The sequence below is a fragment of the Geotrypetes seraphini genome, chromosome 3 (assembly GCF_902459505.1).
Source record: "Geotrypetes seraphini chromosome 3, aGeoSer1.1, whole genome shotgun sequence".
Classification (NCBI taxonomy): domain Eukaryota; kingdom Metazoa; phylum Chordata; class Amphibia; order Gymnophiona; family Dermophiidae; genus Geotrypetes; species Geotrypetes seraphini.
The window spans coordinates 203534101-203557521 of NC_047086.1; the positions used below are offsets into that span (position 1 = coordinate 203534101).

A 23421-nucleotide genomic window follows, 5' to 3' on the forward strand; every position below is an offset into this window, starting at 1 on the left:
CTTTCCCTCCAGGTCCTTGCTGAAGCAGTAGCAGCATTTTCCCCCACCCCCCATTCCCTTCCCTCCCCCCCCACTTTATTTTGCAGAAGCAGCTGTGATATTTCCCTTCCCCTCCAGATCTCTGAGAAGTAGTAGCAGCATTTTCCCCCACCCACCCCCCATTCCCTTCTCTCCCCTACCACCACTTTCCTTTGCAGAAGCAGCAGCGGTTTTCCCTTCCCCTCCAGGTCCCTGCTGAGTAGTAGAAACATTTTCCCCCACCCCCCATTCCCTTCTTACCTTGAGCTGCCCTGCTCCGTTCGGCCCCTCCCCCTTCCCTTCCCGTGTGCTGGCCTGCTGCGGCTGAAGGTTTTTTTCGGCGACTCCTCCTGTTAAAACTCCCCCCCCCATCCCGCAACCGCTCCTGTTCAAAGCGGCCTGCTGAGGTTCGCGGCCGCTGTAACGAACCTCGCAGGCCGCTCTCCAACTCGGTAGCATGTTCCCTCTGACGCGATTGCGTCAGAGGGAACGTGCTACCATGTGGAGAGCGGCCTGCGAGGTTCGTTACAGCGGCCGCGAACCTCAGCAGGCCGCTTTGAACAGGAGCGGTAGCGGCTGTTGCAGGAGGATTGGGGGGGGGGGGGAATTCGTGAGCGGCGGCAGGACCATGAGGCGGGATTGAGTTTTTCGGCTTCCCCTATCTGGGGAAACCGCCGTGCCGAACTGAGCTGCGCGTGGGGCCGTAGTAAGCGCGGGGCATGCTGCAGTCTTGGCGGCCACGGACATACGGATCATGGAAGCACGCCGATAAGACTGCGCATGCGCCGCCTACGGTTTTATTATATAGATTCCATTCTTTGCTGAAGGACATATAGAAAGAAATTTTGGTTTTGTCTGGGAAGACACACAGGCACATATTCCCCTGAATTTATAAAAAGCACAAAAAATTGTGCATGCAAATTTGGGCACACACCCAATTTGTGTGCACAAATTAATTGATTAATGAGACAATTTGCAATGATAATTGAGATCTTAATAAGCAATTATTGGTGCTAATTGGATTTAATTAATATGTATGCGTGTAATTTAGGCAAGGGATCTGCACCTAAATTTTATGCACAAGTCAAAAAGGGTGTGCAGAAATGGGAAGGTCATGTGTATTTTGGGAGGGGGAGGATCTGCCCTTAATTTAGGCATGATGGTTTGTACCACATTTTCCGGTGCTACGCGCTATTCTAGAAATGGCACATAACTTTGAGCACCGTTTATAGAATATCTCTCAACTTCTTTTTTTTTGGGGGGGCGATGATTTTTTTAAGACTCCATATACAGAATATAGCCCATGTTGCACTGATTTTGGAAGGGTAACATATGCGTTAATGTGTATTTATAAAATAGCCTGTCCAAGACAAGAATAACATTGTACGGATAAGACTTGACATTTGTTTGTGTATTTTGTAAGGTATGTTAGGTTTATTTAGGGATTTGCTATATGGCTTTTTGTGAAACCCAATCAAAGCAGTTTATATCTTTACCAATCATAGCAGAAGACAGGAACAACAGAATTAGAATAGAGGAGAGAGAAGGAAATCATTCAGTCACAGCTACATTTTAAGCTGATGCCACTCTATCTTACCATGAATACCCCAGTTAACAATCTTCAAATCCTTTAGAAAAATATATGTATATATGCTGATCCCACACTGCTCTATCTTTTGTTTGCCCCCAAGAATGCATACATTAAAGGATACTAAGGGGGAGATTCTAAAACTGGCTCCCTACCAACACCTAAGTTAAAGAATACTGTTAAAAATGACAAAAAACAACAAGGTTGAGGCACCTACTGGTGTCTAAATAAAAGATGCTTTAGATGTTGAACACCAAAGTAGGCAAGGCCAATGCCAGAAATGGCATTAGGAGGCCTAAAGTGCCTACGTAGACATGATTCACACAAATATAAGTGCCAGAAATGTAGGCCAGGAAAACCCTAGCCTACATTTCTGGTGCCTATGTTTGCTGGGGGATCCCAACAATAGTCCACAGCCTGCCATCAGCTGTTCGCAACAGAGGAATCCCTGATCAGCTGAGCTGGCAGGACTCCCCAAAACCGTTGCTTCAGGGTTAGTCCTGCTGGCTCAACTGATCAGGGATTCCCCTGCCGTGATTAGCTGAACCGGCAGGGAGATCCCCAATTCCCCTCTCTGTCCCTCCCTCCCTCCGTCCCCCCCACTAGCCGATCCCTCCCAGTACCCCTCCAAGGAAAAACCCCCTCCCTCAAGCCCGACATCCCTACACACACCCCTTGTACCTTTGATGGAACATTGGCAGGAGGGATGGCCACTTCCTCCTGTCAGCAGGCCTGCCTCATCAAAATGGGAGAGGTCTAAGACTCTGGCTCAGGCACCTAAGGCCCCTCCTCTATAGGCACCTGGGCCAATTAGGGCTTTAGACCTATTCCCAATGCATCCTGGAATGGACTGGGAGGGGCCTAAGACCCTGATTGGCCAAGACTTGGAAGGCTTTCCAACACTGGTGTGAAAGGGATTGGGTGGAGCCACTGCAGGCTCCCATTGTGGTTGTCTGCCTTTCTCCAGGCCGGTCTGGATAAAGGTCTTGCAGTGGCATCCCTCAAAGTTGAAGTGGTAGGCCTTTCATGCTTCTGGGCACAAGGAGGTGAAGTTTCGCTGACAGCTCATCCAGATGTGACCAGATTCCTAAGAGGTGTGCTCCGGTTGTGGCCTCCACTACATCATCCTTTTCCATCCTGGAATCTTAATGTTGTTCTAAAGGGTCTCACTAAAGCTCCATATGAGCCACTTCAGAAGACATCCATCTTGGATCTCACAGTGAAGACCGTGTTCCTGGTGGCGATCGTCTCATCGAGATGAATGTTAGAATTGCAAGCTCTCCCCTGCGAACCCTTTCTCAGGATCACGGAGATTGAAATATTATATCATCACTGGATAATTGAGATGTAATGGGCAAGAGTGTTTTAATAATTGACCAAACAGAAGACTAGAAGTTGTGAAGAGAGGTGCAAGAGTGTAGCATGTGCAAGCCTCCCAATTGGGCATTGCAGTGCCAGCTTGAGTTGTTGTTATGGAGTCCTGCACAATGCATTTTGCTGGGAGTCCGTAATGCTTTGTAATTTATAAAATACAATGATTGAGTTAAACTGGAAGAAGCTGTGGGACAAAGTGTACTGTGAAAGTATATAGACCAATCATCATTGGACAAATTAGAGGGGAGCCAGGTAGGCTAGGACTGTTCCTTTTGAGCTTGGAGGGAAGACCTTCTCAGTGACGTAGCGAGGGCGAGAAGCACCTTGGGCGGTGTCGCCCCTGCCCCATCCTCGTCTCCGTCCCCCGATCCCCCCTGACGCAAGCCCCCATTCCCTTCCCAGTACCTCTAGTTGTTCACTCTCGTGAGAAACAAAAACTTCAACATGTTCCTTGCGACCCCTTCGTCTCTCCCGTTGATGTCACTTCCTATGTGTGGCACCTGGAAGTGACATCAGCGGGAGAGACGATGCAGTCGTGAGGAGCATGTTAAAGTTGTTGCTTGCAGCGGTGAACAGATAGAGGTACGAGGGAAGGGAAGAGGGGCATGAGTGGGGCCTTATACAACCTGGGCCAATCAGAGCCTCAGGCCCCTCCCCGGTGCATCCCAAGATGCACAGAGGAGGGGAAGGCCCATTTTAGATGACACAGGCAGGCCAGCTGGGAGGAGGGAGTCCACCCTCCTTGCATCTATGTGGAAGTAAGGGTGAGAGGACGTCAGAGGTGGGGGGTGGTGTTCTATGGCAGGAGGGCACTTTGCAGCAGGGAGAGTGGGAATCTCTCCCACTGTGGGGGGTGCACGTGGCTAAGCAGCAGCAGGCGTGTATTGGCAGTGGGGAGAGTGGGCATCTCTCCTGCTGCGAAAGGAGGGGTGGTGGTGTTTGCTGCCGCTGCAGGGGAAGGGTATTGTGATGCAGCGGGAGAAAGAATGGGCATCTCTCCTGCTGCATCACAACACAGGCTTTCTAGCAGTCTCTGACACGAACTGGCACCCCGATGCTGATTTTAGAAAATGGCTCGGTGTTTTTAAAGTATCAACTGGAGGGCTCATTTCAATGTTGAAGAGCCCGTTAGCATGTCACTATTGACAGAGATAATCTGTTTTGAAAATCCGCCGCTAAAATGTGTACAGGCTAAACCAGGGGTGTCCAACCTTTTGGCTTCCCTGGGCCGCCTTGACCGAAAAAAATGTTTCTGGGGCCGCGCAAACGCTGCAGCAAGACAGAGGAAGGAGCCAGCAAGACGGTAAACACCCGGGGGCAGCAGAGGAAAACACTGCATCGCCCTCAATCGGGGCCGCACAAAATACTTCACGGGGCCGCAGGTTGGACACCCCTGGGCTAAACAGTTTAGTGATGGCATTAAAGTTTTGAGACTCTGGGCCTCAGTCCTAGTAAATTTTTAGAGAGGCTAGTTTAGGAGCTTAATAGTTAAATACCAGCCTCACAGTGTATACACATATGTATCTATATAGATAAATACTGTTTGTATGTGTGTATGTATATAAATATAGACAGCGTATATATAATGCCTCCTAATTCAATCTGTTGCCAATAAATAGGAATCTACATAGTACAAAGGCAAACACTACAGTTTTCATAAATTCATTATTATCATTGTGCTTTTTTTGTAAGTCTTCAGTTATTGCCTACCACCAGCCTGTCCATTCGTGGCTGAGGTCTTTCATGGCAAGTTCATCCTCGTCAGACTTATTTTGTTCCTTTTTTTTTGATTTTTGAAAATATTTGAAAACATTCTATTTCTAATAAAGTGCTACGTGCTATTTATAATAATATTGCATGAAAACTTTCTTCAATTGTACTTAGCTTTTTTCTGCTTTAAATCTTTTCTATAGTAGCGTCGGGTAAGGACCTATGTACTCCGACAAGTTTCACCAATCGGCTTTATCAAGAAGAGGTCCCCTTGAATAATAAGTAAAAGCGAGAATAAAAACCATTCCCCTGGAATAATAGGTCTTCACCCGACGCTACTATAGAAAAGAAATAAAAGAGAAAAAAGCTAAGTACAATTGAAGAAAGTTTTCATGCAATATTATTATAAATAGCACGTAGCACTTTATTAGAAATATAATGTTTTCAAATATTTTCAAAAATCAAAAAAAAAGGAACAAAATAAGTCTGACGAGGATGAACTTGCCATGAAAGACCTCAGCCACGAATGGACAGGCTGGTGGTAGGCAATAACTGAAGACTTACAAAAAAAGCACAATGATAATAATGAATTTATGAAAACTGTAGTGTTTGCCTTTGTACTATATAAATATAGACAGACACAGACACATATACCGTATTTTTTGCTCCATAAGATGCACTTTTTTCCCACCCAAAAGTGGGTGGAAATCTCGGTGCATCTTATGAAGCGAAGGTGCAAAATTTGAATCCCACGCACAGCTGCAACACCCCCTCTGCGCACCAGCCGCACCTCCTTGTTAAACACCGCCTGCCGGCCCCCCCCTGTACAATTGGAAAACACCCCCTCCCCCACCGCACCACCTTTCAGCACCGCTCGCCACCCCCTCAGTACAATTACAAAACACTCCCCCCGTGCCGCAGCCGCACTACCTATCGGCATCGCTTGCTGCCCCACCCTGTACAATTCTAAAGATCACCCTGCGCCGCAGCCGCACTACCTTTTTTTAAAACAAACCTGCCGTCGCCGCCAAACCTTTTCCCGAGCCTGGTGGTCCAGCATACGGCTCTGTATTTCCCGGCAGCAGGCGCACGAGTCAGGAGCGCGGTGGTCAGGGCCAAGCTTTTCACGCTCCTGCTCGGGCCTGTGCCGCTTTCCGAATGGCTGGCTGCAGTTCTCGAGGGACTCTCTCTCTGCTTGTCACCCTAGCCATCAGTTTAACCATCCCCCGCTAACTGTAACCCCCTATATTGGCATCCTGTTTGTCTGTCTTGATTGAATACATTGTGAGCTCATTTGAACAGGGACTGTCTTGTTCGTGACTGTGCACAGCGCTGTATAGGTCTAGTAGCTCTCTATAAATAATTAATAGTATTAGTACTAGTAATTCAAGAAAACACGGGACAGGCATCAAATAGCCTGGCAGTGGGGCAAAATTGAACACTCAGTAGGATCTGCAGTACTACAGAATGGACAGACCGAGACAGACCTTGCAGTTCTCACTTGCCTGTATGCAGTTGCACTCTGTTTTTATGAGGCAGCCGTACTTGCAGAATGCGGAGGTCAGACCCGTCATTTAATTGATCTAGTAGCATTCTGCGCATTATGTGCTGCTCTTGCTACCTACATATGCTTCTCTGTGTGGCATTTTCCCATTTCCCAGGTGTCTTTCTCTTGATTTATGGACTGCTTCTCCAACTTCTTAGATAGTATGTCTCATTGTACTGGACAGAGAATTGACACCTTCCCCCCATCTACAATATAGCTATTTTTTTAAGGTGACACTGTCTAGCCTAAGAGCAGGAAAATATTTTGCTCTTCAAATTTCTGGATTGTTTGAAAGCCACAATATATTGAAAATAGAACCTTAGCCTTTATTTCTTATTTATTTCATTGGGATTTATTACCCGCCTTTATGAAGAGATTCACCCAAGGCAGTGAATCTCTTTGCAGAATTAAAACATGTAAATCAGAAAGAGGAATCTGCAAATTAGAATGTTTCCAGATTCCTAACACTAGGGTATGTTCCTGTAGGATTCCACTTTTGCATTCATAATCTTGATTCTACAGAGTTTAGTTCCTTAATATAGCAACCTTTAGCAAGGGAAGAAATACATATTGATGGAAGGGTTCTTGGTACCCTCTTCGTGCTTTGTAATTTCTTAGAAATAAGTCTTTAATTTTTGTTACTGGGTTTGTTTGTTTTTGTTTTTTACATTATAAGCTGCAGGTGTTCTCAGCAAGTATGAAAATGCTGTTTTTGGCTGCAATATGTCAGTGATGTGTTCTTTCTCGTGGGTGGCATGTTCATGGCCTGGTATATTCTCCTTCCTTTCTAGGCTGCTGCCATGGCCACCTCGGCTGGGACTGTGTCAGAGGATGCTGCAGAAGATGTTGGGGGAGGACGGATGTCCCACAGCTCCTCAGAGATCTCCAAGTTCAGTTCCAAAAGTGCCAAGGAGCGGAGGAACCGTCGGAGGAAGAGGAAACAGAAAGAGCTATCTGAAGGGGAGGAGAAAGGAGACAATGAGAAGACAGTGGAGTCAGACGATGGGATGAAGAGGAAAGGTTTTCGGTTGCCAGATAACAGGCTGGGAAGGAAGTTCTCTATCATGAATCAGGCGAGTGCCCGGCATTGTTTCCTGCCATTAATGGAGAAATGTCTCTGGACTTTATTGGCTCTTTTTGAATTTCCAGCTTACTTGGAGCCTGCTTCCAAATGGGCTTATGGTGTTTTTTGGAAGCTACCTAGGTTTTCCCTATTTTTATTCATGTACCCCACATTTTACAAAAACCACAGGAGCAATTTCTAGCGCAGGCCAGTGCGCTGAATGCTCTGCGCTGCTCCCGACCAACATTCATAGGAACTCTATGAGTGTCGGGAGCAGCGCAGAGCATTCAACGCACCAGCCGGCACTAACCGCTTTTGCAGTTTTGTAAAAGGGAGGGTTATTTAGTCTTATTTTCACTAAGGGAATAAAACAGGGGAAACAAAACCACAAACACAAATACATAAAATAAGGAGTGGAATTGTCCTAATGAGACTGTTATGAAAATGTCCTTTTATTCATCCAATGGTTCAAATGACTTTATTCATCCAATAACTCAACATGTACATGTTTCGGCCAAACTGGCCTTCCTCAGGAGTCTAGGGAATTTTCTGGGTAATGTCAGATGATATTCTGAATGATATAGATCTTGTGGTTCCAAGCATTGCCGTTTAATATTTTATACTATAACACTGATTTGTATATCTATATATCATCCAGAATATCATCTGACATTACACAGAAGACTCCCTAGACTCCTGAGGAAGGCCGGTTTGGTTGAAACATGTACATGTCGAGTCATTGAATTTTCCTCTATAATAAAATCCTAAGTGCGCATGCGCACTTAAGATGGCGTGTTCCCTGACAGCATGATGCCGAATTCCATTTTCAATTGATGTAAATTATTTAGTCAAGAAAGTCTATTTAGATGGGAAATACGTATCAACAGAAATTATGAAAGGTTGGTCAATGTTGAGACCTCCTTGTAATTTTCCCAACTATACTTATTTATATATAGTATCTTTTAACAGACCCTCAGAAATGCCACCAGCCACTCAAATGCATATCATAGTGGTTGGATTTATACATTAATTCCTCACCGGGTCAATTCAACTATTTTTTAAATTTTTTATATTGATGATTTTCAAAAAGTGCATCAGTGCATAGATAAAACTTTTTATAAATATAAAGCTAATACTTAGCTTAGCTTAGGTGGTCCATTCTAAGGGATCCTGTCACCCGACATGTTTCACCCTGCTCGGGTTTCATCAGGGTTGTAATCCCTCAGTTAGAGTTGGTTTCCCATAACGTGACCACTCCCAAGATTTCAAACGTGCTACCGAGGTGGAGAGTGACCTGCGAGGTTCGCTACAGCCAGCTGGCGAACCTCAGCAGGCTGCTTTGAAGAGGAGGGCAGATGCAATGAGAAGGAAAAGGAATGGTGAAAGCAGCAACAGAAGAAAATACTGTTGAAAGAGAAGGAGACAGCAGAGGAAATTGCAGTGCGAGCTTTGCCCAGCAATACCTGGAAGAGCAGCAGCGGTTCGTGCCGGTGGGCCAGAAGAGACCAGGAAGCCGGATGTTGGACAGGGGGAGCAGGTAAGGGGTGCTGCTGGACAGGGGGGGAGGTAATAGGAAGGAAGAAGGCCTACTGCTAGACAGGGGGAGCAGGGAAGAGGTGCTGCTGGACAGGGAGGGAGGTAAAAGGAAGGGAGAAGGGCTACTGCTGGACAGGGGGAGCAGGAAAGGGAGTAATGGTGAACAGCCAAGGAAAGAGAGAGACAGAAAGAAGGAAAGAAAGACAGACAGAAAGCGGCCAAGGAGAGAGAGAGAGAAAGAAAGACAGACACACACATCTATTCTAGCACCCGTTAATGTAATGGGTTTAAAGACTAGTTGGATGAATACAGTCATTTGAACCATTGGATGAATAAAAGAACATTTTCATAACAGCTTGTGTTCACCAGTCTCATTAGGACAATTCCACTCCTTATTTTATGTCTTATTTTCACTAACATCCTTTTCCAGGGACAAACCTACCCAAGATGGGTTACAACTCAACACTCAGAAACATGGTCCATAAAACATGTGGAGAGTATTTTTGTCTAACTGAGCTGAGGGAATTCCAAACACAAGGAATGTCGCAGATAAAGCGCTATAGTCAGCCATAAGAAACGGATAAAGATGCATCAATTTATGGTCCAAAAAATGAAAGCACCTCCAGGATCACATATAAATAAGTTATCACATATCCAACAAACTAGAAAAACGTTGGCGTGCTTATCTCACATCAACTAATGCTGGGTGGTCATGCATGGGGTATACACAGGGAACAATATTCAGCTGGCAGTGATTAGTGTTTTTTCAATACTGACTGAATTAGACCTGGGTATTCAATGCCAGCCTCTATCCACATAACCAGCACTGAATGTCTGGATTGGGTACAGCTGCCAGAAGTTAATTGGGCACCACCAATATTCACAGGTGATACCTAGATAGCTACCTGGTAAACGTAGTCTTTTTTCTGTCCTAAGTTAACTGGGAAGCCATTTCAGTTTTGCTGCTGAACATCAGCAGTGCCTAGGTAACTCTTGGCTCTGCCCAGGCACTAATTAGCAGTCTGCCTAGATTTTCAGCAGCACATACATAAATTAAAAAAAAAAAACACACAAAAAGAATACACATTGTAAAACACATATGTGCAAGCACAGACTTGCCTAAACTACCTGGTCCTACATAAAATACACACAAAATAATAATCCACCTCACCCTAACATACAATACTCACCCCTATGCCACAAATACCCACCCCTGTCTCTTTATACCGTTTATACATTCAAATTGTAAAACTACCGTACATTGTCTTCTCTCTTAGCACCCATATTTCATCTGACAGAACAGGTGATGTTTCAACAAATGTTTAAATGAAGTAAGATCCCCTTGCTGACGTATGTAACCCGGGAGTTTATTCCAATCTGCTGGGCCGGCACATGAGAATGTCGCAGCCCTCATGGTTTGCAGCCACAACTCCTCTCTAGATGGTATCGCCAAATCACCGTTACCAGCTGAACGTAACTTTTAAGAGTGACATCTGATATGCGATTACCTCTGACAGGTACCGCAGTGACAATCTATGTCACAGGTGTCAAAGTCCCTCCTCGAGGGCCGCAATCCAGTCAGGTTTTCAGGATTTCCCCAATGAATATGCATGAGATCTATTAGCATACAATGAAAGCAGTGCACGCAAATAGATCTCATGCATATTCATTGGGGAAATCCTAAAAATACCCGACTGGATTGCGGCCCTCGAGGAGGGACTTTGGCATCCATGATCTATGTAGTGCTAAATAGGTTAGCAGCAACAATTTATACTTCACTCTGTACTCTACCTTAAGCCAGTTCAGCTTAATATAAAACTCTGATACATGATTGCATCTTGAGAACCCAAATAATGTGTGGATAACAGAATTCTGTGCAACCTGTAATGAGTAGTATTTTTTTACCGAGGAGGCTGAATCAATAGTTTTTCTTCTTCTGCTCCTTCATTTTGCTCCCATGAGTGTTGGAGTGCTAATGTGGTATCACTTGGAATGTCCAGTCAACAGTAGTGAGCTGGAGACTGGAAGTATTCTGCCCTATGACAAAGGGGAAAATTAAAATGTGGGCTTTGCAAATAATTCAAAATACGGAAGCTAGAATGATCACCGGAGTATCACACTGAACAGATTTCTCCTGTGTTAAAACAATTACATCGGTTGCCAGTTATTTATTTAATTGACTTTAAAACATTGCCAATTAGCCATCAAGTGGTTTATGGTGAAGTGTCCTGACATTTGGCTCAAATTTTGACGAAATGTTTTTCCAAGTCGATCTTTGTGATTACTCTCAGCAATGAGATTGAATCAATGAATGAGATAGATTATGTTGAAACGTGGTCCACAGCCATTTTGGTGGCTGGTCCACAGTTATGGAACGTTCTACCAGGTTCTTTAAAATTATGTAATAATGTGAATTTAAAATGCTGTTGAAGATCCATTTGGTTTTCAAAGCATTTCATTAGAATGAATAATTTTTGTAGCAGATTCTCTGAATTGTATATTGCCCCCCCCTCCCCGTTTTACAAAATCATGATAGCAGTTTTTAGTGCAGGCCGACGTGCTGAATGCTCTGTTTTGCTCCTGACGCTTATAGGAACTCTGAGGGCTCCTTTTACAAAGCCATGCTAGCGGTTTTAATGCACGCACCAGATTAGCGCACGCTAGCCAGAAATCTACCGCCTGCTCAAAAGGAGGCGGTAGCAGCTAGCGCGTGCGGCAATTTAGCGCACGCTATTCCTCGCGCTAAGGCCCTAGCGCGGCTTTGTAAAAGGAGCCCTGAGTGTCGGGAGCAGTGAAGAGCATTCAGCATGCTGGCCTACATTAAAAATCACTATCGCAGTTTTGTAAAAGTGTGTGTATGTGTGTGGGGGGGGGTTTAGTCTTTTACTGAAGGATGTTATGGAAGCTAACAGTTTTATAATATCTGTGATGTACTGATGATCTTTTGATATGTTAAGATATGCATGTTTTATGGCAGTCCGTTTAGGCCTAAGCAGAATTTAAAAAAATTAAAATAAATAAAATCACCTGAATGCTATAGCAAAATTGTAATTAAAGAGCACGGATAAATGTTTAAATTGCCTTTTTATTTTGATTTATGTGCTTTTTGAAAAAAACACTTCAAATAAACAAAATTTTATTCTTTCCCTTTGTAGTCTCTGCTGAGCATCCCTGGGTCTCCTTTTCTCTCCAGACACAACAGCAAAAGCAGCATCTTCAGTTTCAAGGGCCGCTTCCGGGATCTGGCTTCAGAGAATGAATTTGCGGACGATGAGCACAGCACAGTGGAGGAAAGTGAGGGACGCCGAGACTCGCTTTTTGTGCCCGGCCGGTCCAACAATCGACGCAGCAGCTACAGTGGTTACAGCCAGGGCAGCCGCTCTTCTCGCATCTTCCCCAGCCTGCGCCGCAATGTGAAACGTAACAGCACTGTGGATTGCAACGGCGTGGTTTCGCTCATCGGTGGCCCGGCCGCCAATATGCCTGGAGGGCGTCTTCTGCCTGAGGTGAAAATAGATAAGGCAGCTACTGATGACAGCGTAAGGAATCTTTAGTATAGATTAGGCATGGCGGTCTCTCCCTTTAAGTCTGCTTCTCTGTATGCAGCCCTGCATACCAGCTGGACCCTCCCTTCCACAGAATGAGTAATGGGACCTTTCAAATGCGCATCGTGGCCTCATGGAAACAGCACTAGGAACGGTTATGCTTCATTATTGTTCCTGATGTCTTTCTCCCTCCTTCCCATCACCCTCTTAAAAGTTAACAGAATGATCCTTGCCTTTCCTTCTAAAAATCCAAATTGTCCTCATAACAGATTGGAGTTTACAATGTGATAGGTTTGTGAGAGAAAACACAACCCAAATTAGTAAAACTATTTTGGTTGGTTTTTCTTATATGCCTTATATGCCTTATATATTTAAGATAATCGGCAAAGGTGTTTGAAACAGAAGCCACGGAAAAGCAGAATGTGGAAGTCTTGTGAGGTTTAAAAAAAAAAAAGAGAATCACTTTGAATACTGAGCCCTGTACTTCCAAGCTGCAGGGAGTAATCAGCTGCATAGGAAGAGCAGGATCCTCATATCTATATAAAAGATTTCTACAAATTCAGAGGCACAGGGCTACTTTAGCAGCTTGTATAAACTGGCATTGGTTCAGTTTAGAGAATGACACGGTGACAAAATTCATCACCGTTCTCGTCCCCGCAGATAACTGCGGGAAACCATCTTCATGTCATTCTTTAAGGAGAGAGGGAAGAATCAGAGTATGAATGGCCACAACCACTGACCCGCAAGCTTTGCTTTGAAGAATGCTGGTGTAGAAGGACCGAGGTTGAAACAGACACTATAGAATGACAGTCTCTGGTATCCAGAGCAGATGTTGTGAAGTCATAATGCCTCATTCCACCAATGCCTAAGAACCAATCACATCAGTGATGTCACAATGGCTTCATTATCCTTGGCTCACATACGAATAGCCACAACCACTGACCCGCAAGCTTTGCTCTGAAGAATGCTGGTGTAGAAGGACTGAGGTTGAAATAGACACTAGAAAATGACATGGGATTATTTCCCGCAGTTATCCGCGGGGACGGGAACGGTGATGAATTTTGTCACCGTGTCATTCTCTAGTTCAGTTCCTGCTGCTTAGGATGACTGGGGCTGGGGTTACTACAGAAGCAGCACTGATTGTCCCTGAAAGTGACTGCCAGAACTCAGAGTGGTACCTAACAGTCAAATTCAAGATGCATGATGACTGGGTGTTCCAGAGGAAGCCACAGTGCATGACCTCTGCCTAAGACCATTGCCTCAGTAGTAAGTTGGGAGGTGGTATATACAGTATATAAGGGTGAAAATCCCAGGTAGTTGTGTTGCAGGCTTATGGCCTGTATCAGTTCAGCAGGAAGGGTAAAGGAGCAGGAGGGTACTACCAAGCGATTAATTTTGTAACAGCCCATGTAAATGTGAGGGTTGTTAACATGTCATGTTACACAACTTTTCAAAGGGAAAGTAAGCACTAGGGGACTAATCTACAAATGATGCATAAGTCAGCCAACGCTTGGAAAAATGATTCCAGCCACATATCAGTCACACTTAGGCACTGTTTACAGAATTGCAGCTAGTGGCACCTATGAAAAAACTAGATGCCTGAAATGTAGGCGAGTGTTTTAGAGGCCTCTATTTCAGGCGCCTTTTTGGAGAATTATGCTTAGCAGTGCCTAAATCATGCTTCGCCCATAGAAACACTCATGTAGGCATTGGGCGCTGCTAAGCACCATAGGATAGGCGCCTTTTATAGAATTGGATAGGTGTCTATTGCCCAATTAATTTTTATTTCCCAATTATTGAGGCTATTAAGGGTATTTTACCAATTGACCCTCCCCCTCCCCTCTTTTACAAAAGCATAGCGCGGTTTGTAGTGTCAGCCGCGGCGGTAACAGCTCCTACGCCCATAGGAATTCTATGAGTGTCAGAGCTGTTACAGCCGTGGCCAAAGCTAAAAACTGTGCTATGCTTTTGTGAAAGGAGGGGAGTGGAGGGTAAGTTAGGCGCCCTTTATAGAATCTGCCCCTAGGTGTGTGCATTCTTTGGCCTGTCTTAAAAATTTTAGGACATGCAAAATAAATTTAAGGCACATTAACACATACAATTGGTTTGCATAATTAAAAATTTCCAAGGCATGTTAACAATTTTTTATTAAAATTGATGTTTGAAGAAAAAAAACCCAAATCCTTAAAATCCACATATCTTCTTTTTTTTTCTTTTTTACCTGTACACATCCCTAGTGAGCACGTATTTTGTTTGTGAAAAACATCACACCAAAATTACCCCCCACACAATTCCATCTGCCAATTTATTCATTGAAATTTTTTTAATGGAAATTTACTTACCTTCTTTTGAAAAAGCAAAAATCTGTATGAAAATACGAAACCAACTCTGTCTCTGGGACCATCTCTGCTTGGCTCCCAGGAGCACCTCCACTCAGTATGGCCAAATGTCTGTGCAAGATGACATTTGGACAATTGTATAGAATGCCATTCTGCAGATAAAGCACTGTTCTACAAGAAGAGGCTTTGAAAATTATCCTTCAGGTTGCTATTAAGAAAAAGAAAAAAAATCATAATCACAATGGTCTCTGAAAAGTTGGGCAGGTAGAAAGTTGGACTCAATGGATCTGTGATCCTTTTTTCAATGAACCATGTAACTAAAATTAAAAATTCCACATTTGTTATGTGTCTGCAAATCTGGGCAAGCCATGTAACTCTCTATTGCCCTACAGGCAAAATAAGTACCTGTGTATATGTTTACTGACCTCTGTCATTGCTATGGCATAGAACTTTGGAGGAAGCTGAAGTGGACAGCTTTGATTCTGCTGCAGTATTCTAAATTCTCAACACTTTCTCCACAAATAACACTGTTGTTGTGTCTGGATTGTAAATTCCAAGCTGTTTGACTTTTGGCGATCCATATTTTTCCTGTCCTGTCTCTCTTTATTTATTTATTTTTTTGCAGTATCTCCTTAGTTATCTTGAGCTTTAATTATTCCCCTCTCTGAGATCCTTAGCATGTTAGTTGGGCATTTGGTAGTTTTTAACCTGGCATGGACTATCCACTGGCATGATGCATGCATAACCCAGTATCTGATATGTGATGTGGCTCTTGAGGCAGCTCTGTTCAGCTTCAGATTTGAGAGCCAGCTCTGCACTTCAGCAGTGCTATTATTATAACCAGATCTGGGTTAACTCATATCAGATGATAAGTCATGGGATCAAGAAGTAGGCATTCTCCAAGTTCCCAGCATTTTGCTGGAGCCTCCATCATATTTGCTCCTTTGAGCCCATGTAATGCACTTGGGTCTCCAGCAACATCCCATAGCCCTTAAAAATACAAGAGTAGCCCAAGACTCGGTAGCAATTATACATGCCAAGAAGAGACTTTCCAGTCCTTGAGCAGAGCAGAAAGAGAAGGTGCTTATTTGCAAGAAATATATCTGTGGCAATGTGAATAGAAATAATTATGAGGAATCTTCAAAAAGCATCCACACTTTTATTTTGTTAAACACTCTTAAATATTTTAAAAGCAAATTACATCACCACCTGCAAGGTGAGCCAGCCTGCCTGACTGACTAGTCACATGACATTCTATGACACCCTCCCACTCCACTTCTCCCACTCTAACCATATACTGCAAAAATATGCTGAAACTTTTTGGAGAACTCTCATATTTATATATTTCACCCCACATCACTGAAAAGTACTTGTATGCTTTCCTCTGTAGATTTCACTTTATTATCCAAGTGAAAGTATAGTACACACATACTTTACATTTAAAAAATTATGTCAGAGAAAGCATACACACACATTAACACCTGCTAGGGAGGATCATAGGTTTGGGGGAGTGTGGAGGGGTCTGCAGGGGGTATCGCCGGTTGGGAAGGTTTGGGAACTTCCAGGGTAGGTTAAAGAAGGAGGGAGTGGGCATTCCTCCCGCTGGGGAACTTCTTGGGGGGGCCTCAGTTCCGGCAGAAGGAAGTGGGTATCCCACCTGCCGGGGGCCTTCTCAGGTCAGCAGGTCAGCAGTTCCTGCAGGAGGGAGTGGGCATCCCTCCTGCTGGGGGACTTCATAGAGGGTGTTTAGTGATTCCCGCAGGAGGGAGTGGGCATCTCTCCTGTTGAGGGACTTCTCGTGGGGGGGCATCGGCGGTTCCGGCAGGAGGGAGTTGGTATCCCTTCTGCTGAGGGACTTCTCGGGGGGGGGGGGGGGGAGTGTCAGCAGTTCCAGCAGGAAGGGAGTGGGCATTCTTCCTGCCGGGGAACTTCTCAGATTGGGGCTCAGCGGTTCCGGCAGGAAGGTGTGGGTATTCTTCCTGCCACGGGACTTCATGAGGAGTCTGTGGTTCTGGCTGGAAGGAGTGGGCATCCTTCCCCCTGGGAGACTTTTTGGTGGGGGGGGTCATCAGTTCCGGCAGGAGGGAGTGGGCATCCCTCCTGCGGGGGGGGGGACTTCAGGGGGGGTTCCATCAGGAGAGAGTGGACATCCCTCCTACCGGGGACTTCACAGGGGGTGTTTTGTGGTTCCGGCAGGACGGAGTGGGCATCCCTCCTGCTGAGAGACTTCATTGGGGAGCGGTGGGTCTGGCAGGAGGAAGTGGGCATCCTTCCTGCTGGGGGACTTTTCGGGAGGGGTGGTGTTGGCAGTTCCAGCAGGAAGGGAGTGGGCATCTCTCCTGCTGGGAGACTTCTCAGATAGGGGGTCAGCGGTTCCGGCAGGAGGGTGTGGACATCTCTCCTGCCAGGGGACTTCATGGGGAGTCAGTGGTTCCGGCTAGAGGGAGTGGTCATCCCTCTCTTGCCAAGGGACTTTGTGGGGAGGGGGGGAGGTGTTCCCTCATGCAGCTGCTCAGCTGATTGTGGCAGGGGGATTCTCTTGCAGTGATCAGCTTAGCGACTGCATCTATTTGAAATTGTCGCAGCCCTAGGGAGACCCCTAGGGCTGCTTGAGCCCACCCAAGGCCACTTCCAGGCAAAACCACGCACATTCCCAGCCTTAGGCGAACTTAATTGTCCTGATGTGTCTCCCTCAACTGTGACAAATGCCTATGGCTTCCTGCCTGTTGTTGTTTTTTTTTTTTAAACATGCATCCTGATTGGCTGCTACACAGCAGTAGAATGCCTACAATTGGGACACCCATTTATAGAATCAGCCCCTGAGTGCTATTCTATAAACGATGCCCCAACTTGGATACTGTTTATAGAATATCGCGTAGGCTGGGATCTATGTTCATCTTGTAGATGTAAGGATTTACACCAACTGAATTCTGGTGTATAACCATGTGCCTAAATTAGGCATGGATTCCCTGAATTCTATAATACATTCATCTTTAATGAATGCCCCTGACCCGCTCAAGCTCCTTCCATGCCCTTGCATGAGAGAGATTTGAATACCAAGAAGGCAGTTCAGGCAAATCTCTCTCATGCATATTCATTGTGGATATCCTGAAAACCTGGCCTGCCAGGAGATCTCGAGGACTGGACTTGGGCAGCCCTGCTTTAGACCTTAGTGTGAAAATTTTCTTCGGGATGGACCACTGAGACCCCTCTATAGTTTTAGAGCACCACTGACACCTATCGCATTTAGAATGACTTCCCTCCACTTTTTTCCTATTCCTCCCAAACTTTTGAAAATTTAATTTTTGACCAATAGTGGCACCCCTACTATATGCTACCATTGGAAATTGATGGGGGAGGGGGGGATGGATTCTTAGTATATGCCATAAATTCTTCATAATCTCTACCCATTTTATGGCTGCCTGAGAGTTTGGTAGGACATATGTAAGCCTCCCTACATTCACATCCCTGGTCCCCTCTATAAGCAACAGATCTCGTTGCGCAAACCTAGCTGTCAAATAGGCCTGCTTAATAGATTTGGGGGGGGTATCCCCTCACCTTAAATCTCTGCTCTAATGCCTGAGCCTGGTGTTTAAAGTCATCCAAAGATGAACATACCCGGCGTACCCTTAAAAATTGGCTAATGGACAAATTAAATTGTAATCTGTAGGGTGGAAGCTCCCAAAATGTACAGGGTAGTTGACAATCGCCCTTCACGTAAATTCACGCTGACATCTAAAAAATCAATATGGGATTGGTGACAAGTCATAGTAAAATTAATTTGCTTGTCCACAGAATTCAAGTATTCAATAAACAGTTCAATAAACAGATGTTCTCATGACCCTTGTCACATGAAAAAAAATCATCAAGAAAACAGACCCAAAAAGGGACCCTTGCAAAATAGTTCGATCCATAAACAAAAAAAGCTCTGACAAAGTTGTGTTTGAAGAACGGGTTATACTTGGGAAGTGGAAAGAATTTATGTGGACATCTTCATAGCAAACACTTAACAAGATGTGCATAAATCCAAATTGTTCCCAATTAGTGTCAACAATTAGTGTCCAATTATTGGTGATAACAGGCTTGTTGTTTAATTAACTTGAGTGTGCAATTTTAAGTGCCATTTATCAAAGTCCCCCGTATGTATAAACTATACAAGTACACACACAGATAGTATATTAAGAACATAAGAATAGCCTTACTGCCAATGGTCCATCTAGCCCAGTATCCCGTCTTCACAGAGGCCAATCAAAAGTCACAGGTACCTGGCAAAAGCCCAAATAGTAGCAGTATTCCATGCCACCGATCCAGCACAAGCACTGGCTTTCCCCATGTCTGTTTCAACAGCAGTTTATGGACTTTTCCTCCAGAAACTTGTCTAACCCCTTTTTAAAATCAGCTACATTAACCGCTCTTACCACATCCTCTGGCAATGCATTTTAGAAAGAAGACGCACACTTCACAACTCCACCCATGTTCTGCCTGGACTACACTCCTGGCAGCGCCTACAGCCAAAGTACACACGTTCATACCATCAGACCTGCTTTTTACCAGGTACAATTTTAATTTAATAAGAACCATTTTACATATAGTTTATTTATTTGTATCCCACCTTTCCGAAAGTGGGTCACAACAGATACATGCATAATCATAGTCATGACAACACACATACAACAAACAGTTACAAACAATAAAAGATTAATGTGCTAAAAGATAAAACAATAAAAGATATGTGCTAAAATGACTTCAGAACTCCCCCCCCCCCAATTGACTGGAAATACATGTTTGCTGTTGAACATTCAAAATGGTGCAAGTGATTTCCCTCCAGGAATAACCCGCTCCCCTTGGTGGGTAAAGTACGTGCAAAATGGTATTATTCGCAAACTTTAACCTGCATATAGGGTGGGTCATGTTATAAAAGCCATTTCCACGAGTAATGGCCTTGAAAATATCCTCCCCGTTCACACCAGTTGAAAATACAAGTTCTGTTTTGAACAGAACTGATCTGCACCTTTTTCATTACCATCTCTATGATAGACAATGATGAGCTTAGATTCCTGCGGAAGAGATCGGTGTTAGATGCCAGCAAGAGCTTTCTGCTTGTGCCAGTTTGGAGAATAGGAGCATATTTCTAAGAGAGAGAGAGAGTAGTATCTCAGCCATTTAACCCTCTGGCTTCCCCTAGGCATGGGCAAGCAGCCACCTCTTCTGAATTCAGTCAAGAGGGTATCAGCCAACTCTCTTACAACTCTGACCACATAGGAATGACTGCTGGAGCTGCTTTCAGAGACGGGAAGGCTTCCACTCATGCCCCACTCCCATCCCCAATCAATCAACTCTGGGCCATTGTCTATTCTGTTTGGGACTCACTAGTAGCAAATGACATGGGGACAAATTTGTCCCCATGGGATCTATCTCCATCCCTGTGCCGTCCCCACGAGTTCTGTCCCTGCCACATCCCTGCAAACTGTCCTCATCTGCACAAGCCTTGAACGCAGGGACAGAACTTGCAGGGACTGGACAGGGATGGAGATAGATCCCGCAGGGTCGGGGACAGGTTTTTAAAGGCAAGTCTGATAACACTTCTATCTTAGTGCAGTGGAGCGTGTCAGAGGTTAGGGGAATATATTAGATGATCTCCTAACAGCATTGTCTTTCTAGAATTTTATCTGCTTTTTGTTTTCGGACTTCTGAGTATAAACCAAACATAATTTCCAGTTTGATCGCTCAAGGTGTCTTTTGATGAACTGGTGATATTATAAGAAGCTGATTTGCTTTTCAGCTGGTTTCAGGTAAATGGGGGTGGTTGGTGTGTTAGCCATGGTAATCAATTTTTAAAAGTAATCAATAGAAATTAAAAAAAAATTTAAAAACGAAGATAACATGATACCTTTTTCTTGGACTAAGCTAATAACATTTTATGACTAGCTTTTAAAGACGGTACCACCTTCTTCAGGTGAGAAATGAGCGAAAGATGAAAAATATCAGAATATATAAGTAAAAAATAAATGCATTCCAATGACTGTCCCAGGGGGAAAGGTAGGGGTGTGGTGGTAGGTAAAAACAGGGAGAGATGGATGTGTGATCAGTGTGACAAATCAGTATAATTTTAGGGTTTATAATGTGATAGAAAACCCAGATGGTTGTTAAGTGGGTATCAAAATATATTGTCATTTTGAGCTCTTGCATATGGAGAAACTCCATAAAGCTTGCCCGCATGTGGCAGAGATTTTCCGTGCTATGGAAGCTCAAAGATGAGACTTTAAGGATCTTGATTTGGGCTATGCAACAGTTGCAGAAAGAATTCTACGAGTGAGGGAATAAGGCAGGTAGGTTGCTGGCTGACAAGTTGCACAAGCAGCAGGTGCGTAATTGGATTCTAAGTATTGAAGATGATTCTGGTATGAGGCACGAGGATGATGCAGGGATAAGGCAGGCTTTCTTGGAGTACTATCAAGCTCTGTATGCTCCAGAGCAGGAACTGCCTCAGAACAATATTGATGATTACCTGCGAGAGGTGGCTCTTCCTAGGTTAAGACCTGGAGAAACAGCGCAGCTTTCTTCCTTCATTATGGTAGAGGAGATTAGGGGGGGGCAATAGCCCATTTGCCTTATAAAGTCCCAGGCCTTGATGGTGTCACCAACCAATTTTATAAGCGTTTTGTGGAGCTGGTTACGGAGATGCTCTTTTTGAACAAGATTTCCCTATGTCAGGCAGGTGTTTCTTTATTGTTGAAGCCAGGGAAGAACACTGCCAAATGTGCCTCACATTGGTCCATCTCCTTCTTAGGGGCTCATTACAAACTGTATGCTAAAATATTAGCTGACTGACTTCAGCATTTTATGCCTGATCTCATAAATGGGGATCAGTCTGTGTTCATACTTGGGAGACAGCCTAACAATATATGTCGTTGTCTTAATCTCATTTAGGAGGCCTGTCAGGGGCCCTATCCGGCAGTTCTTTTGACTATAGATGCAGAAAAGGCCTTCGATCAGGTGCCCTTTATGATTTCTACTTTACAGTGGTTTGGGATTGAATTGAATTTTTTACTATATTATGATCTGATAGCTAGTTTGCTGGTCCAACAGGGGTTATACTAGATCTGTTTCTCTGCACAAGTCACTTGGCAGGGGTGCTGCCATCTCCTTTAATCTTTACATTGGTCATGGAGCCCCCTAGCACATAAAATTCAGGCTAATGGGGAAGTATATGACATTTTTGATGAAGATCGGGAACATAAGATGTTGCTGTATGTGGATGACATTTTCTTTGCTGTCACAGAAGCCTGTGAAGCATTAGCTGACATCCCAAGGCTGTATCTGAATGACAATAAATCTGAACTTCTGAACCTTACTGCCTCTGGTGATACACTTGGTGAGTTGTGTGTTGCATTTTCTTTTCATTGGGCACCTCGCTATATTCACTATTTGGGGGTGAATGTCCCAGCTGATTTAGGTATTCTCTTTGAGGTTAACTATCCTCCTTTATGGACGGCAGTTTTAGCAGATTTAGACAGGTGAGAAGGATTGTGGATTTCTTGGAAGGATTAATGCATTGAAGATGGTGGTGCTTCCTCACCTTTGATGTCTTTTTGCTTGCCTTCCTATACCTGTTCCAAAAAAGTTTCTTTTGTCAGTGCAGTGGAGGATCTTTTCTTATATTTGAAAGCATAAGACATGTGGGGTTCGGAAAACAAGGATGTGTTTAGATTGTGCGTCTGGAGGAATGGGGGGGGTACCTAATTTTCTTATATGTACTATCAAGCAGCTCAAGTTAAGGTGCTTTTGGAATGGGTTTCTTTTCCATCTAAGTCAGTGGTCTCAAACTCAAACGTTTGCAAGGCCACATTTTGGATTTGTAGGTACTTGGAGGGCCAAAGAAAAAATAGCTAATGTCTTATTATAGAAATGACAATTTTGCATGAGGTAAAACTCTTTATAGTTTATAAATTTTCTTTTTGGCTAAGTCTTAATAATAATATTGTAATTTATAGCTAAAGAGACATATGATCAAGAAACTGTTTTATTTTACTTTTGTGATTATAATAAACATACCGAGGGCCTCAAAATAGTACCTAGGGCTGCGAGTTTGAGACCCCTTCTCTAAGTGCTGGGTACAATTTGAACATGCTCTTTTTGGATCTGTCCCTTTAGGAGCCCTCCCATGGTTACCGATGGCGGCTCATAAGGAGCTCGCTTAACGAGCCCCTTATTGTCTGACTGGTACAATTGGGGAGTACATTTTTCCTAATTAGCAATATTTTTCTGGTACATATATAGTATGCTACAAATTTTGGTCCAACAGTGAGTGGCTCAGTTTTTCAGAAGTGAGCTGGTAGAGGTCTGTGTGCTTTGGGACAATTAATGGCGGGGGTGAGATGCTATCTTTTGCTGCTCACAGAGATGAATATGGGCTAGATGATTCAGATTTTATTTTCCTATATGCAGGTTAAAGATTTTATGCTATGCGAGGTGCTGCCTCATTGGGAGCAGGAGAATAATGCCTTTCTTAAGGTTTTCCACTTGGGGGTTTGGAGTGGGCTTATTTCTAGGCTCTATAAGGCCCTCCTTCTTTGCCGTCCTCTGGAACACAACTATGAGGCTAAATGGGAGGGCCTTTTGGGCTACTCCATCACAAACATTCATTGGGAATGGACATATAGAAGTCTTTTGAAATTCTCTATCATTACTAATTTAGTGGA

At 44.1% G+C, this 23421-nt stretch overlaps 1 protein-coding gene across 6 annotated transcripts in view; it reads left to right on the plus strand.

Annotated features, from left to right (window-relative positions):
* The window catches only part of SCN8A (sodium voltage-gated channel alpha subunit 8), a 411930-nt gene that overhangs the window by 234301 nt on the left and 154208 nt on the right, over window positions 1-23421 (plus strand). For all 6 annotated transcript variants that reach the window (XM_033938385.1, XM_033938386.1, XM_033938387.1 and 3 more), the window contains 2 exons: window positions 7028-7309; window positions 11991-12341. In XM_033938385.1, coding sequence (XP_033794276.1) covers window positions 7028-7309; window positions 11991-12341 — 633 coding nt within the window. The remainder of the gene's footprint in view (window positions 1-7027; window positions 7310-11990; window positions 12342-23421) is intronic.